Source organism: Delphinapterus leucas, chromosome 20 (genome assembly GCF_059928025.1).
Source record: "Delphinapterus leucas isolate spDelLeu-1000000601 "Yukka" chromosome 20, BTC_Dleu_Yukka2, whole genome shotgun sequence".
Lineage (NCBI taxonomy): Eukaryota > Metazoa > Chordata > Mammalia > Artiodactyla > Monodontidae > Delphinapterus > Delphinapterus leucas.
The window spans coordinates 5,810,641-5,824,945 of record NC_143148.1 but is presented as its reverse complement, the minus strand read 5'-3'; the positions used below and the strand labels follow the sequence as shown (position 1 = coordinate 5,824,945).

Here is a 14,305-nt window from a genome sequence, read left to right as displayed (position 1 = left end):
TGGTCAGAGGAATAAAGTCTTCTGGGGCAACAATCTTCTGGGGACACTCAGCAATGCTGTGGGCATTGGGCTAAGGTGAGTGCCCAGGAGCAGCGTTAGCACCTGAGCCCAGAAGAAATGTACCCTCAGTTTGAATTTTCTCCTCAACCCACAGGTCCTGACTCTCCAGGAGCAAAAGAATCAGTAGAAGGAGGAAGAAGTTACACAACTTGGTATCGGCATTTCTTGGGACACACTTGATTGAAGACAGAACAGAATTTAGAGCAGATCCAGAAGACACAGCGACAGAACCTCCCTGTTGCCAGCTGTTTTCAGAAAACAGAAGAAAATGATCAAGGCCCAGGTGACTTTTGTTCTGTTTTATTCTTTCCTTTGTTCCCTGATGGATTTGTAGAGGCCTGTAAAAAATCACTTCCATTATTCTGTAAAGTATAAATATGTGTATCTTTTGTCTGTCATTCATATATATATATATATATGTCAGACCTCTTTTTCTTTGTAGGAGTTTAGAGAAAAATATATCCCTTCTTAGGGAAGACTTTTCTTTTCTGGGATCTGTTTCCTCTTTATTTTACCCCATCTAGTTTTTGTTTGCAGAGTTTTCTTTTCCCTTTCTTTTCATATATATATATATATATATATATATATATATATATATATATGAGAACGTGGCGTTTCTAGCTTAACAAGAAGATTTAACTTCTACACATTATAGAAACTTCTAATTGGATAAATGGATGGGTGGCTGACTACACAATTAGACAATATTTTATTAGACATTTGCTTCTTCAATAGTTTATTAAAATAAAAACCCTGCTAGATATCTCGATGCAGCCTATAAAGTGGAAATGAGCAGAAAAACTTTAACATTTCTTCCATATCATCAAAAGGACATCACTTCATTAAACACCACTGTTATTCCAGGAAACCCTGACATTTGACGATGTGGCCGTGGCCTTCACGTGGGAGGAGTGGCAGTTCCTGGCCCCTCCTCAGAAGGACCTGTACCGGGACGTGATGCTGGAGAACTATAGTAACCTGCTATCTGTAGGTGAGGATGGCTCCCCTGGGTCCCTTAGAGGGTCCCCAATCAGTGGCCTTTCCTTTCTCAGCTTCTGAAAGCTCTGGAGTGTCTGTGATGCTCTGAAGCAATAGATTCTTAGCCCCTTACCCAGATACGTGGGTATATTCTCCCTTCTGAGAGAAAAGCCTTTACCTTGTAGGTTGTAACATTGTTTTGTCCTCAAATGTAACACTCTGCTGTCTTCACAGATCCCAAGCCCAGTTCACTGGGTCTAAATCTGCTGTCATTTCCCACGAATAGGTTTTCAAGCCAGCAAACCAGACATACTCTCCAAGTTGGATCAAGGAGAACCATGGACGATGGAAGATGAAATCCACTGTCGAACCCATTCAGGTGAGTGAGAGACCAGCAAGGTGACAGGCGTGGAAATCACACTGTAATTGATCAGAAAAGAGTCACAGCTGTGAGGGGGTTGGACGCTGGGTAAGCAGTGCCTCCATGCATCTCTCTCCCGATGTCAGACCTCTTTTTCTTTGTAGGAGTTTAGAGAAAAATATATCCCTTCTTAGGGAAGACTCTTATCTTTTCTGGGATCTGTTTCTTCTTTATTTTACCCCCATCTTGATTTTTGTTTACATAGTTTTCTTTTCCCTGGATTCTCATATCTTTTCCTTCTTCTTCGTACACTTCTACCTCGTTTTCTATGAAATTCCACCTTCCAAGGCCTCTCTCCAAAGAGAAAACTTTGAATTCCTCACTGTCTTCTGACTACTGCGCCTTTCTGCTCCACGAGTAATGTTGATTTCCTTTGTCACATCCACCCCATCTTGGATGCCGGGCCCCAAGGTAGACTGGTCTTCACTGTGCCTTATTCCCGCTCTGAGGTTCTCCAAAGGTTTTGTTTTCCATTTTCTCTGATGATCTTTTAACCTTCAAAGTTTTCTTCATCGTAATAAGCTAAGCTCCTTAGGGTCACTGGAGAAGACTCCCAAATTGATCTCTCCCCAGTGTGCTCCACCACAGACTTGGCTTCTATATAACTTATCTTGATGGCAGCTCTCCTGAGTTCCCAGTAACTGCAAGGACCTAAGATCATCTTCCCTCCCAGGAAACCCAGAAGTTTAGGTTTTGCCTTACTCCTGTGCATCCTCCATCCTGGCCATTCAGGCATTACCTCAAATGTCCCCCACCTGCAGAGCTCTTTTCTGTTAAGGGGTCTGCTGTTCATGATGAATTTTTAACTAGGAAAGTTATTTTAACATCCTACATTCTCAGTTCCAGCCTCAACCAGACCATAACTCTTGGCTACTTCGAATTAATTCCTTTGTGTATTTACTGATTTTGAACTTTCTTCTCGTTCACTGTAGACCTTACCATTGTATTCACTTCCTGAAAGCTTTCATTTCTTTCCCCTCATCTTCTGAAAACATTAAGTCCCAGGTAGGGACTTCCCTGGCAGCCCACTGGTTAAGACCCCACGTTTCCACTGCAGGGCGCGTGGGTTCAATCCCTGTTCGGGGAGCTAAGATCCCATGTGCCATGTGGCACAGCCAAAAAAAAAAGTCCTAGGTAACCATGTTACCTGTCACATGACACAAAAATTCTTCTTTTAGTGATCACCATGACATATCATCTTGTTCACACGGAGATTTCCATCTTCTTTCCTAAACCTCCCAATCTGTTCCATACATGTGATTGCTTCCTTGATTCATTCCTCTGTGAATTATTTTTTTGATAGTCTAGTGTAAGCTGGAAGGTAACAGCAGTTGAAAAAACAAATAGACCAAGAGCTTTCATTCTAAGAGGACGAGACATCAATTTAATAAAAATTTAAAATAAATAATATGTCTAGGGGGTGAAAAGTGCCATGATGGAATTAAGTTGCATAATGGATCTCTCTGAGGTGCACCTTGTAAGTTAAATGTGCTTGGAGTTCTCTACTGCATCATTTTCTTTTCTTTTTTTTTTTTTTTTTTGTCTTCTAGTTTTTTCTTTTTCTGCTGCGTCATATTCTTCATTCCCCTCATGCAGACCAGAACAATGGATCCTTGGGGAGGCCTGTCTTCCTCCAGAATGAGCCCTGGTTTCCTCCACCTCTCTTCCTCTCCATCGTTCCTTCCCGCCAGGTTTTCCAACCTGCAGCTGTTTTCCTTGTGTCTATCTCTGCCCTGTAAAGTGGTTTTACCCACCTACAGTATAGGCTCCTTGAACACAAGGAGTATGTTTGCGAATCTCCAACACTAGCACCATTCCTGATACACAGAGGTGATCAGTAAGAATCTGTGGAATGAATGAGTCCATCCCTCCCCAGTTTGGATGAGGTGGCCCTGCAACCTGTGGTCTCCTGCTCACAGGAAATTGCTCGTATCTTACAGTATTTAGAAAGTAACCAAATCTGTATTTATTCATTATGACTGTTTTTTTCCAATGTATAAAGAACATTAAACATGGAGTTTTATTAACATTCATACCATAGGGTCATCACTAAAAAGACACCTCACATCAAAGTATTTTTAAAAATACCTTTATTCCAAATCTGAAAGATGGAGGAATTCATTCTTCTTCTCTTTCCTAGAAGTCTGGAAAGTTGATAATCACCTGCTGGAGCACTTACAAAATGAGAGCATGGAGAAGAGACTAGAACAATGGCATGAACAGAACCCACTGGAATATTCTGTTCATCGGAGCAGAGCTCATTTTCTGTTCAGGCAAAATCATGGTATGTTTGACTTACACGGAAAAAGTATGAAATCAAATTTAACTTTACTTTCCAAGAGCAGGAGCTATGAAATAAAGAGCCCTGCTGAGTTTACTGGAGAAGTCAGATCCTGTCTCCATGCTGACAATGAACAGTTTCATACTGAAATTAAATTCCCCAAAAGCCAAAAACTCATCAGCACTAAGTCCCAATTCATCAAGCATCAGAAGACTCAAAAAATAAAGAAATCTCATGTATGTGGTGAATGTGGGAAAGCTTTCATCAAAAAGTCTTGGCTCACTGATCACCAGAATCTTCATACAGGAGAGAAGCCCCATCGATGTAATCTATGTGGGAAAGCCTTCTTCAGAAAGTTCAAGCTCACTGAACATCAGAGAACGCATACAGGAGAGAAACCTTATGAATGCACTGAATGTGGCAAAGCCTTCCTCAAGAAATCAGGGCTCAGTGTCCATCAGAAAACCCATACCGGGGAGAAACCATTTATATGCAGTGAATGCGGAAAGGGCTTCATCCAGAAGGGAAATCTTATGGTGCATCAACGGATTCACACAGGCGAGAAACCATATATATGCAATGAATGTGGAAAAGGCTTCAGCCAAAAGACGTGCCTCACAGCACACCAGAGATTTCACACAGGAACGACTCCCTTTGTGTGCGGGGAATGTGGAAAAACCCTTTCCCAGAAGACAGGTCTCATTAAACACCAAAGGACTCACACAGGAGAGAAACCCTTTGAATGCAGCGATTGTGGGAAAGGCTTTATCGAGAAGCCGCAGCTCGTTATCCATCAGAGAATCCATACAGGGGAGAAACCCTATAGATGTAGTGAATGTGGGAAATCATTCAGAGGGAAGTCAGTCCTTAATAAACATCAGAAAACTCACTCAGTCAAGGTGGAAAATCCTCCCTCAGAGGGTCACAGGTCCTCACAGAGCAGTGTTGTCCTCCAAGAGAAAAACCTGAATACAGTGACAATGCAAGTACCTTCTGTGGTCCCTCAGACATCAGTCAACATCAGTGGGCTCCTAGCAAACAGGAATGTAGTCATAGTGGGACAGCCTGTGGCCAGATGTGCACCCGCAGGAGAAAGCAGAGGGTTGGCACAGGAGAGAACCCTTATGAATGCAGTGAATGTGGTTGTGCCTTCAGTGGTCAATTATATTTTATTTTATGTCACAGAAAACCAGTAGAGAAAAAATTAAGGCATTCTCTGAGGAAAAGGGTTGAGTGAAAATTTCTAGTTCATATGGTGGCTGAAAAGTATACACTGAGAGAAACTGTATAAATGCTGAGACTGGGAGCATGTGACCTACTCATCCAGTTACGTATATGCCTTGATACAGAGGCATAATCTGATGTTAACCCGAACACACAAACGTCAGTTTCTCTGTTGTGTCAGTTAAATAAATGAAGGAATCCTGTGTTCAACTAAGTGGAGGAAATAAGGAGGTGAATTTTTTAAACATATAATTTGTTTCTGGAAGGTTGCTATGGAGGAAAAATCACAGGAGGGCTAATATTGGATTCGTGGGATATGGGGCGTGTATATATCAATTCAGTTTCCCCAGGCCAAGGTGAACAATGAATCTGAAACTGGGATGTCTTCCTTAAACTTTCAGAAGGTTATATTATGCAGAGGGACTAATGAAACAACAGCCTTAGACTGAGTCAGTTTGGTCTTTCACAGAGTATTTGTCAAATACGTCCTTGGTATATGGTTCTGTTCCAAAAGCTGAGGATATTGTGGTGATCAGAATAGAGAAAGCTCATGGTCCCCTAGAGAGACCATTGAGGTAGTCGGATTATCTTTAAGTGGCATCTCTACACTCAAGCTAATTTAATGAGAGGATGTAAGTATCCATAGTAAGTGAAATGGACCTGGAGTAATTGGCTCAAGGGAATATGACAATTTGTTGTTGAAGGAGCATATCATTTGGGGGTTGGGGAAGGAGTTAATAATGGTATTTAAGCACCATAGAACACAAGTAAGTTTTTTTTAATTTATTTTATTGAAGTATAGTTGATGTACAATGTTAATTTCTGCTGTACAGCAAAGTGACTCAGTTATATGTATGTATATATATATTCTTTTTCATATTTTTTTCATTATGGTTTATCACAGAATAATGAGTATAGTCCCCTGTGCTATACAGTAGGACCTCGTTGTTTCAAGTAAGTTATTTTTTATTTTTATTTATGTATTTATTTGGCCACGTCACACGGCTTGTGGGATCTTAGTTCCCTGAACAGGGATTGAACCAGGGCCCTCAGCAGTGAAAGTGTGGAGTCCTAACCACTGGATCACCAGGGAATTCCCCAAATAAGTTATTTTTTTTATGCCTATTTGTTATCTCCACGAGGAAATTACAAATTCCTTAATTTTAGTGGCTTTCTTTAAATTTTAATGTTTAAAAAAATTGAAAACCAGTAAGATGAAAAATCAGTTCTTCAGTTACACTAGTCACATTTCAAGTGCTCAACAGTCATGTGACTCGTGGCAATAGAATTGAACAGCACAGACAGCAAAGTGGTGAGACAATAGGAAGATGCTCTACCGTCACTTCCATTGTACCAGAAAGTTATATTGGAGGGTGCTGGTTTCCATGATTTTCGGTTTCCCAGCACAGAGGGGGGAAAAATAATTCTTATCAGCTCTAGATTTGGAAAGTGAATGAATAAACTAATGGGCTAATCAAAATGTATTCTGTCACTCAAGGGAAAGACAGTTCTAAAGACCAAAATTGACACCCCAAACTTTGAGGTTAGAGAGACTTAACTGATTATAAAGGGACAAAGCAGAAAAGGAAAATGATTCCTAGAATAAATAGAACAAATGCAAAATGAGAGGCTTAGTCTTTAAGAATGGTGGAGTGTATAGGGAGTGGGAAGAGGTGAGATCTTCTTGGAATGTCTTGGAAATGAATCCTGAGATTTGTCCACAGGTCTAACACCTGTGAAGAGTTGCCATTTAAAGATCCTGGCTCCTCTGTGACCTGCTGAATTGAGACAGGTGTCTTCTATCTCACTTATTCCTTCCGGCTGTCCTCAAAGTGGGGCCTTTGCTTTCTCCTTTATCCAGATTTCTCTCCCATGATCCCATGAGGATATAAGATCCCAATTACAAAACAGTCCTACTCATAAAAGACATGGAAATTTGCCGTGCTCTGGCCCACTCAGAATTCAACCAAAATCCTGGGTCTGGGTAATTTACTCCTCCAGAAACGTTTTAAAGCACCATCACTGTACAAATCACTGTTTTACACAGTGAGAAAACATCAGTGAGCAAAACAGGCAAAGGAACAGCCTTTATGGTGGACCATATAATCTAGTAAAGGAGAGAGATGGTGAGATTACAAAATGTCAGGAAGTGATAAATCCTATGAGGAGAAATGAAGTCTAATAATAGATAGTAATTTATAGTAAGCTGTAGGTAGTAATGAGGGAGATTTCCCCCTCCCCAATGAAAGGCTTTTCTGGATATAATTTGAGCCAAAACCGAAGTACTGAGGGGACTCACCCTTCAGAATATTTGTAACCAGAGAACATTCCAGGACTGTTTGTAATAATTGTCTATGACAAACTTCCTGCCTCAGATTCTCTGAGAAACTTAATGCAATTCCTGAGTCACACCCCACACCTCCTAAACCAGAACCTCTGGGGCTGGAGTCCCGGACTCCGCATTTTTAACAAGGCCTGATGCACACCTAATTTTGAACATATTTGTCCTAAATCCTGGGCTATGGTCCCCATCACCACCCTCACATTATAATGGGATGGATTCAGGACAGAGAGTCTCCAGCAAAGAATCAGTCACGAGGGCTCCAGCAACCTGACCCTCAGCTCCCCTCCACTTCCTGTCCTGTGACTCTCCACTTCCAGCCAAGGCATGGTCAGGCGGGCTCACTCCTGGAACTGATCAGTTGGGGCCTGGGACGGGCTGGCTGGGCTGCCCTGAGCTCTGAGGGCCACGTGCTGAGCTTACCTTTCAGAACTTGGCATCCCCAGGTAAAGGAGGCCCAGTGCATGCCTAAGCCTGCTTCCACACCCAGGATCCTTATGATTTCAATAAAGATCATCCTTCACCTCAAACAGTGGTTAGGAGTGGGCAATGAAGTCATACTGCCTGATTTTTTAAAAATAAATTCATTTATTTATTTTTGACTGCATTGGGTCTTTGTTGCTGTGCCCGGGCTTCCTCTAGTTGCGGTGATTGGGGGCTACTCTTTGTTGCAGTGTGCGAGCTTCTCACTGCGGTGGCTTCTCTTGTTGCAGGGCACAGGCTTCAGGCATGCGGGCTCAGTAGTTGTGGCTCCAGGCTCTAGAGCACAGGCTCAGTAGTTGTGGTGCACGGGCTTCATTGCTCCGTGGCATGTGGGATCTTCCCGGCCCAGGACTTGAACCTGTGTTCCCTGCATTGGCAGGCGGATTCTTAACCACTGCACCACCAGGGAAGTCCCATACTGCCTGATTTGAATCCTGCCGTGCCAGCCGTGAGCTGTGTTCCTCTGAGCAAGTTACTCAACTCACCTCAGTTTATCTTTAATATCTGCCTGGGTAGGTTTATTGTGAGAAGTAAATGTAGTTAAAATAGTGCCTGCCAAATGCAATGAATAACAGTATTATCATTAGTCCTAGTGAGGGAGGACTTTCCTTTCTTTCCTCTTATCTTCTGGGTCCCTCCTTCATTCTTCATCATCTTCAACAATCACTTCTTCAGTGAAGCTTTCCCTCACTTGGCCAGGTTCCCCAATTTCTGGCCCTCCATGGAACTATGTTCCTCTCCTTATAAGCCCTTTATAGACTTGCAGTTTTATTTTTCCTGGATTTAGATGTGTATTCCCCATCAAGATTGGATTGAAATTGTTTGAATAGGTCACAGAGTCATGTGGTTCAAAACTTAAAACTATATAAAAAGGTGCATTTATGAGTCTCACTTTTACCCTGTTCTCAGTTTGTTTTCCCTTGACCTTCTAGCTCCCACAGGTAAGTTTTATTGTGTCTCCCTCCAGTGTGTGTGTGTGTGTTTTTGGCAGTACAAGCAAGTAGATACTACTTTTTGTCCCTTTTCTTTTCAAAAAGCAGCACATATATACATTCTCTTGCACCTTTGCTGTAATTTTCACTGAGCAGCATAGAACCTTGACGAAGAGAATACTGTATCTTGCAAGCCAAATTCAGTTATTCATTTAATAGTCCGTTATTGAAAACTTCTGTTCAACTTTTTGTTCTGAGCACTGTGGATACAAAAATATTACAGAGTTTCTGTCTGAGGAACTCATAGTACATTTTGGAGGGCAGTCAAATTAGCATATTATGATGGTCTAGAAAGATAAATGATCTTCAGTCATCCCTTGTATAGACATGTTTTCTCTATTCGATGCCTTTTTATACTTCCTATCGTTAGCACCACGATACAGCTGCAATTTTATATTTAATAATAACTGTATTATTGTTTTTGAGACTGACCTGGAAGGTGTCCAAGAATGCTATCCGAAGAAGTGACATCTAAGATGACTCATGAAAGAACAGCCATAGTAACTAATATTCTCTCATTGCTTCCTGTGTGCCAAAGACTTCAATGGAGGGAAAGTATTTGCAAATTCCTGGTAGCATATGAGACCACAGGGCATTGGGAAGTGGAAGGCAGGGTGTAATGGAAGATGATAATGGAGAATCCGTTTGATGTTTGCTTGTATACAGTCTTAAAAGAATTCTCTTGAGATCTTGCTTTAGTCTGTAATCAGTATACTAATTCAGAGCTTCATGGAGGGTATGGTAATAAACATGGTGTGGTACGGAAAAAAAGGAGGTGGCTGGAGAGACACCTTCTTAGAAGGGACCAGTGCGGTGGCAAATTCAGTAGTAATTCAGATAAATGGACTAAAGCAATGAGGGCGAGTACAGGGAGTGATTCAGAAGTTATTTCCGTGACAGCATAACAGGAATTGGTGGCCAGTGTGACAACGACATATAAGTTTTGTTTTGGCTTCGTCCTCTGACCTTTTCACAGCAACCTCCAGTAACCTACAATCCAGGTAACATCTCTATTCTTTTTTTTTTTTTTTTAACATCTCTATTCTTAATTTATTGTGTAATAGTGACTGCTAGATGAGAAACAGAATAAGGGAAAATTCAGTCTGGAAGGGAGAAGGACTTCCATTTTAGAGTTGTGTAGTTTGAGGAACTGTGAGACTGGAGCAGGCAGTATGTTTTGATGCTGTGTTAATAAAATCTTTTGAGTTTAGTGGGTACTTAGTGAAGAGTCCATCTCCAAGCCCAAACCCCAAATATAATCGAAATTGTAAGTTTTACTTAATCCATTCAAAAATTTGAAATGCATATATTTATTAATGTTTGCCATGTGAGGATCATATTATAAATACTGTTCATCCTTTTGAAGTCACTTAAAAAATACTGGTAATTCTATAATTGGCTTTTTAATGGCTATAAACCGTTCTGTTGAAGGAATGTGTTTAATTTACCAAACTATTCACCTGCTGATTGTACATTCAAGTTATTCCTAGTTTTTAAAAAATTTACCAAAATTTCCGTGGTTAATATAAAGTTTTTAACAAAGATTCTTAGCATTGGAATTTCTACATCAACGAGAATGAAAAATTTAAATTATATAGATAATTCTAATAAATTGCCCTCTAGAAAGAATATATAGATAATATCCTCTACTACTCCTTTGCCTGCATAAAATAGTGCCTAATATTTCTTAAGTGTGTTTATTTTATTTGGGAATGATGCCAAACAATATAACAGCACAGCTCACCATTTAATTACTCTGAAATGCCCTTCGTTTTTTAAGGAAACATTTGCATACATGTGAAGCCTCACCCCTCACCCTTCCCTACCAGAGGCAGCCACATTCCCAGGCCCCTATGGGCATCGGTGTTCACAGAGCCCCGCTCTCAGCATCGGCCCCGCCCCTTCAACAGGTCTCAGACCAGCCGTACTCATTCCCATCCCCGCTTTAACTGTTTCCCAAATTTCACCAGCGCTCGAAGTTTCCGTGTTTTGTCCATGACCTGACCGCCGCCTTTACAACGTGTCTCAACTCCTACAAACTTCGTTGACAGTCCCAAGTTTCCTCCTAACACTAGCTCCTCGGGTCTCTGCCGAACGGACTGCACTTCCTGTAAGATGGCCGCCCCCTTGGTGCTCCTCCGTCGTGGCTCACGGGCGCCGCCATCTCTCTCGTTTTGCCCAAAAGACAAAATAGAATCCAGCTCGCGCCGCCACGGCCTTGGATAGGACCCAGCCTCTCAAAAATTATTCAGCCTAGTGCTTCTGACCGACAACGAGGAGGGAAAGGGAAGGAGGTGTCCAAAAGTGATTTCAATTCTTCCCTCTCTGAGCCGTAGCCTCCATCATGACCGTTTCCTCCCCGATCGCTGAGATGGGCGTGGCCACGTTACGTCATAGAGCTGGTTGTGGGGCCCGAACTCCAACACGCCGGAAGGCTCTGAGGTCGGGCAGGGCCGGAGGCGTCCCTAGCGACAGCCAGCGAGGGGATTTGGGCGCGACAGCGGAGGAGTGGGGATCATTTTGGAAGTGAATTCAGTCTTTGGCAGCTGGCGGGAACCTTGAGAATCTCAGCAGCAGGTGGGTCGGGGTCTGCACGTGGGTCCGGAGTGAGGGGCCTGTGAGGCCAGTGAAAGGCCTTCTGGGGGTGTCTTTAGGTTCAGTCACTGGGGAGGCTTCGCTTCAGTAATAGGCCCTTTGGCGGTCAGTGTTATTAAATGTATGAAGAGAGAAACGACCGAGGCTCTGACTGAGGGTTTTTGTCGATGTGGGTATTTTGAAACCCAGCCCTCCTAAAATTTGAGTTCCCCCGCTGACTTTATATTTAACCTCTCTATCCCAAACTTTATTCTTTTTTTGTCTCACCCTTGTTCCCCTCAGGATTGAGGAGTATCAAAGAAAGGGGGAGATTGAAACTGAGCAGGACCCTGAAGTACCTCTTGGGTACAAAAGCCCTTCTGTGTCACCCCATTTCTAGCTTGTAGAAAAAGGCTTTGGTCTCTTGGGGTATCCCTGAGTTCCAAAGATCAGACTAATTAGGGAAGTGAGGGAATATAGAAACAGGAAAAAGCAGACAAGAAACAATAGTTCACAGAGTCCTAGTTCCTCCTCAAAGGATGTGCATAACGATCTGATGCATACCTTTAAGTTGTTCTGCAGAAACTAAGACACCTTCCAGGGTGGAGGATGGTGACTACTTGCTGAGCATAAGCATGTAGACCTCAGACTGGTTGGAACCAGAAAGTTGATTAAGGTTCCTGAAACACTCTGTTACCTCACCAACAACCAATCGGAAGAAAGTCATCCCTCACCTGCATCCTTCACCACAGATGTTGCCTTTAAAAACCCTCCCCTGAGGGCTTCCCTGGTGACGCAGTGGTTGAGAGTCCGCCTGCCGATGGAGGGGACACGAGTTCGTGCCCTGGTCTAGGAAGATCCCACATGCCGCGGTGTGGCTGGGCCCGTGAGCCATGGCTGCTGAGCCTGCGCTCCACAGCGGGAGAGGCCGCAACAGTGAGAGGCCCGCGTACCGCAAAAAAAAAAAACCCTTCCCTGAAAGCCATCAGGGAGTTGAGTCTCCTTGCTGGGCCCTGTAGTAAACGCTGGACTTTCCTTCACACCAACGCGGTGTCAGTAAATTGGCTTTGCCGCTCAGCGGGTGAGCCAACCCAAGTTTGGTTTGGTAGCAACTTCTGCTCGTGAAGCTCAGTGATTAAGACCTGGAGTGGTAGGTGTAGATCAGTGAATTCGATGTCTCATGCAGGTCTGCGATTCACTGTGGGGCTCAGACGTGGAGAAGCCTGGGATGGGGGACGGGTGCTAATGAATGGGGGTTTCTGGTTCAGATTTCGGATTTAACTTGGAGTCATTTTTTGTTGTTGTTGTTTTGTGGGGGAGGCTAGTGTATGTGGAGGGGCATGAGGCTGGCGCTTTGGAGACCCAGGGTCCCTGGAGAGTAGGTAGGTTGAGGTTCAGATGGCGATTCCGGGGCACAGACTTGATGATAGATTCATTCAGCTGATCCAAATCCAGTTCGCTTCTTCAAGTCCATGCCTTCATCAAGGCGCTAATTAAAAACTCTCTTGTCGGGCTTCCCTGGTGGCGCGGTGGTTGAGAGTACGCCTGCCGATGCAGGGGACGCAGGTTCGTGTCCTGGTCCGGGAAGATCCCACATGCTGCAGAGCGGCTGGGCCCGTGAGCCATGGCCGCTGAACCTGTGCGTCTAGAGCCTGTGCTCCGCAACGGGAGAGGCCACAACAGTGAGAGGCCTGCGTACCGCAAAAAAAAAAAAAAAAAAACAACTCTTTTGTCTTGCCACATAAACACTCTTGTCATTGTCTTCCCAACCAAAAATGTAGTTAGATATGATCTAGTGATGTGTTATAAAAGATACGTTTTATTATTCTTGCCTCCAACTTTACTCCACAGTTTTCTTGGATATTTCCTTTCAGGTTCATGCTACACAAGTGAAAACATCTCTGTTACCTGAAACGCTGATCTCCAGTGCAAACCATTGTGTATGTTTCATATTTTTTTGTTACCTTTGCATTTGGAATGACCTGTATAACAGATATAATTTGGTTTTATCACTTCATTTCTAATTATAAACACTTCCATAGTATAAAAGGATTACAGATTTTCTTAATGGCTGCAGTAGTGTCACATCAGGTGGGTGAACCAGTGACGAGGTTACTAGAGTCCCATTAAATGTACGTGTACATTAATTTGGACAGGCTTGACATGTATCTATACTTTACTGCAACATGTTATGATTCTATGCTTATCCAGGTTCTCTCACCCACCCACAGGATTTGTTGCCATTTCCTACTGAATAATTCAGGGTGTTCATTTATATTGCCTTTTTAGTTTGAAGGTTTTTCTTGGGTTTTTTTCCTGGATGTGCAGGGTTTTGTGTAAGGTCGGATCTTAACAAACGGCACCGCGAAACAGAGGAAAGCTTCAAGTGAGCTTTATTAGGGAGTGCTCCCGGGCGTGGTTCACTGGTCCGAGAGAAAGGGGCCAGAGAAGTCGCACCCGGGCGAGGGTTGGGCAAGATTTTATAGGGGAAGAAGGGAAAGGGGTGTGGTGAATCTGGGAGGGCGCAGGGTATTCCTTATTTGGTGGTCTTTTCGGGTATCCTGGGGGACCGCTAGTCCCGCCCCTCGAAAGGCGGGAAGGCTGGGCTGGGTTCAAAGTCCCCAGGTCAGTTCCTGGAACTAGGTGGTCCGGAATGTCTCCAGGGCACTTTCTGGAACTGGGTAGTCCGGAGAATTTCGGTCTGATGCAACCTGTGAATCTGATTGTGTTCCCCTGCCTCGGGCCATTTGGCCTTACATTTTGTTTCCATTTTGATTAATGTGTTGAATTTCTCGTTACTGTTGATTTCTAGTTGTGTTGCATTGTGGTCAAGGAATAAGCCTCTTTGATATTGACTTGTGAAACTTACGAAAATTTCTTTCTATGGCCTACTTTGCTCTGTAAAGCTTTATTTTTTTTATATTTACACATAGGTGTATTTCTGGAAAGGC

The 14,305-nt window shown here is 43.1% G+C and overlaps 1 protein-coding gene across 1 annotated transcript; it reads left to right on the top strand.

Moving 5' to 3' along the window:
* The first annotated feature begins 229 nt into the window (after positions 1-229).
* Positions 230-14,279, top strand: LOC111181086 (zinc finger protein 350-like). Its single transcript, XM_030761316.2, has 6 exons — positions 230-343; positions 925-1,051; positions 1,325-1,417; positions 3,600-9,781; positions 10,751-11,357; positions 13,229-14,279. The coding sequence occupies exons 1-4, from the start codon at positions 329-331 to the stop codon at positions 4,934-4,936; spliced, it is 1,572 nt and encodes a 523-aa protein (XP_030617176.1). The 5' UTR covers positions 230-328; the 3' UTR covers positions 4,937-9,781; positions 10,751-11,357; positions 13,229-14,279.
* The last annotated feature ends 26 nt before the right edge of the window (positions 14,280-14,305 follow it).

What these genes read in the sequence shown, in the direction of transcription:
- LOC111181086 (XM_030761316.2), top strand. An exon ending in TAGTAACCTGCTATCTGTAG is followed by an intron (nt 1,052 to 1,324) that starts GTGAGGATGGCT and finishes TCCCACGAATAG; the next exon opens with GTTTTCAAGCCAGCAAACCA. An exon ending in CCACTGTCGAACCCATTCAG is followed by an intron (nt 1,418 to 3,599) that starts GTGAGTGAGAGA and finishes TCTCTTTCCTAG; the next exon opens with AAGTCTGGAAAGTTGATAAT.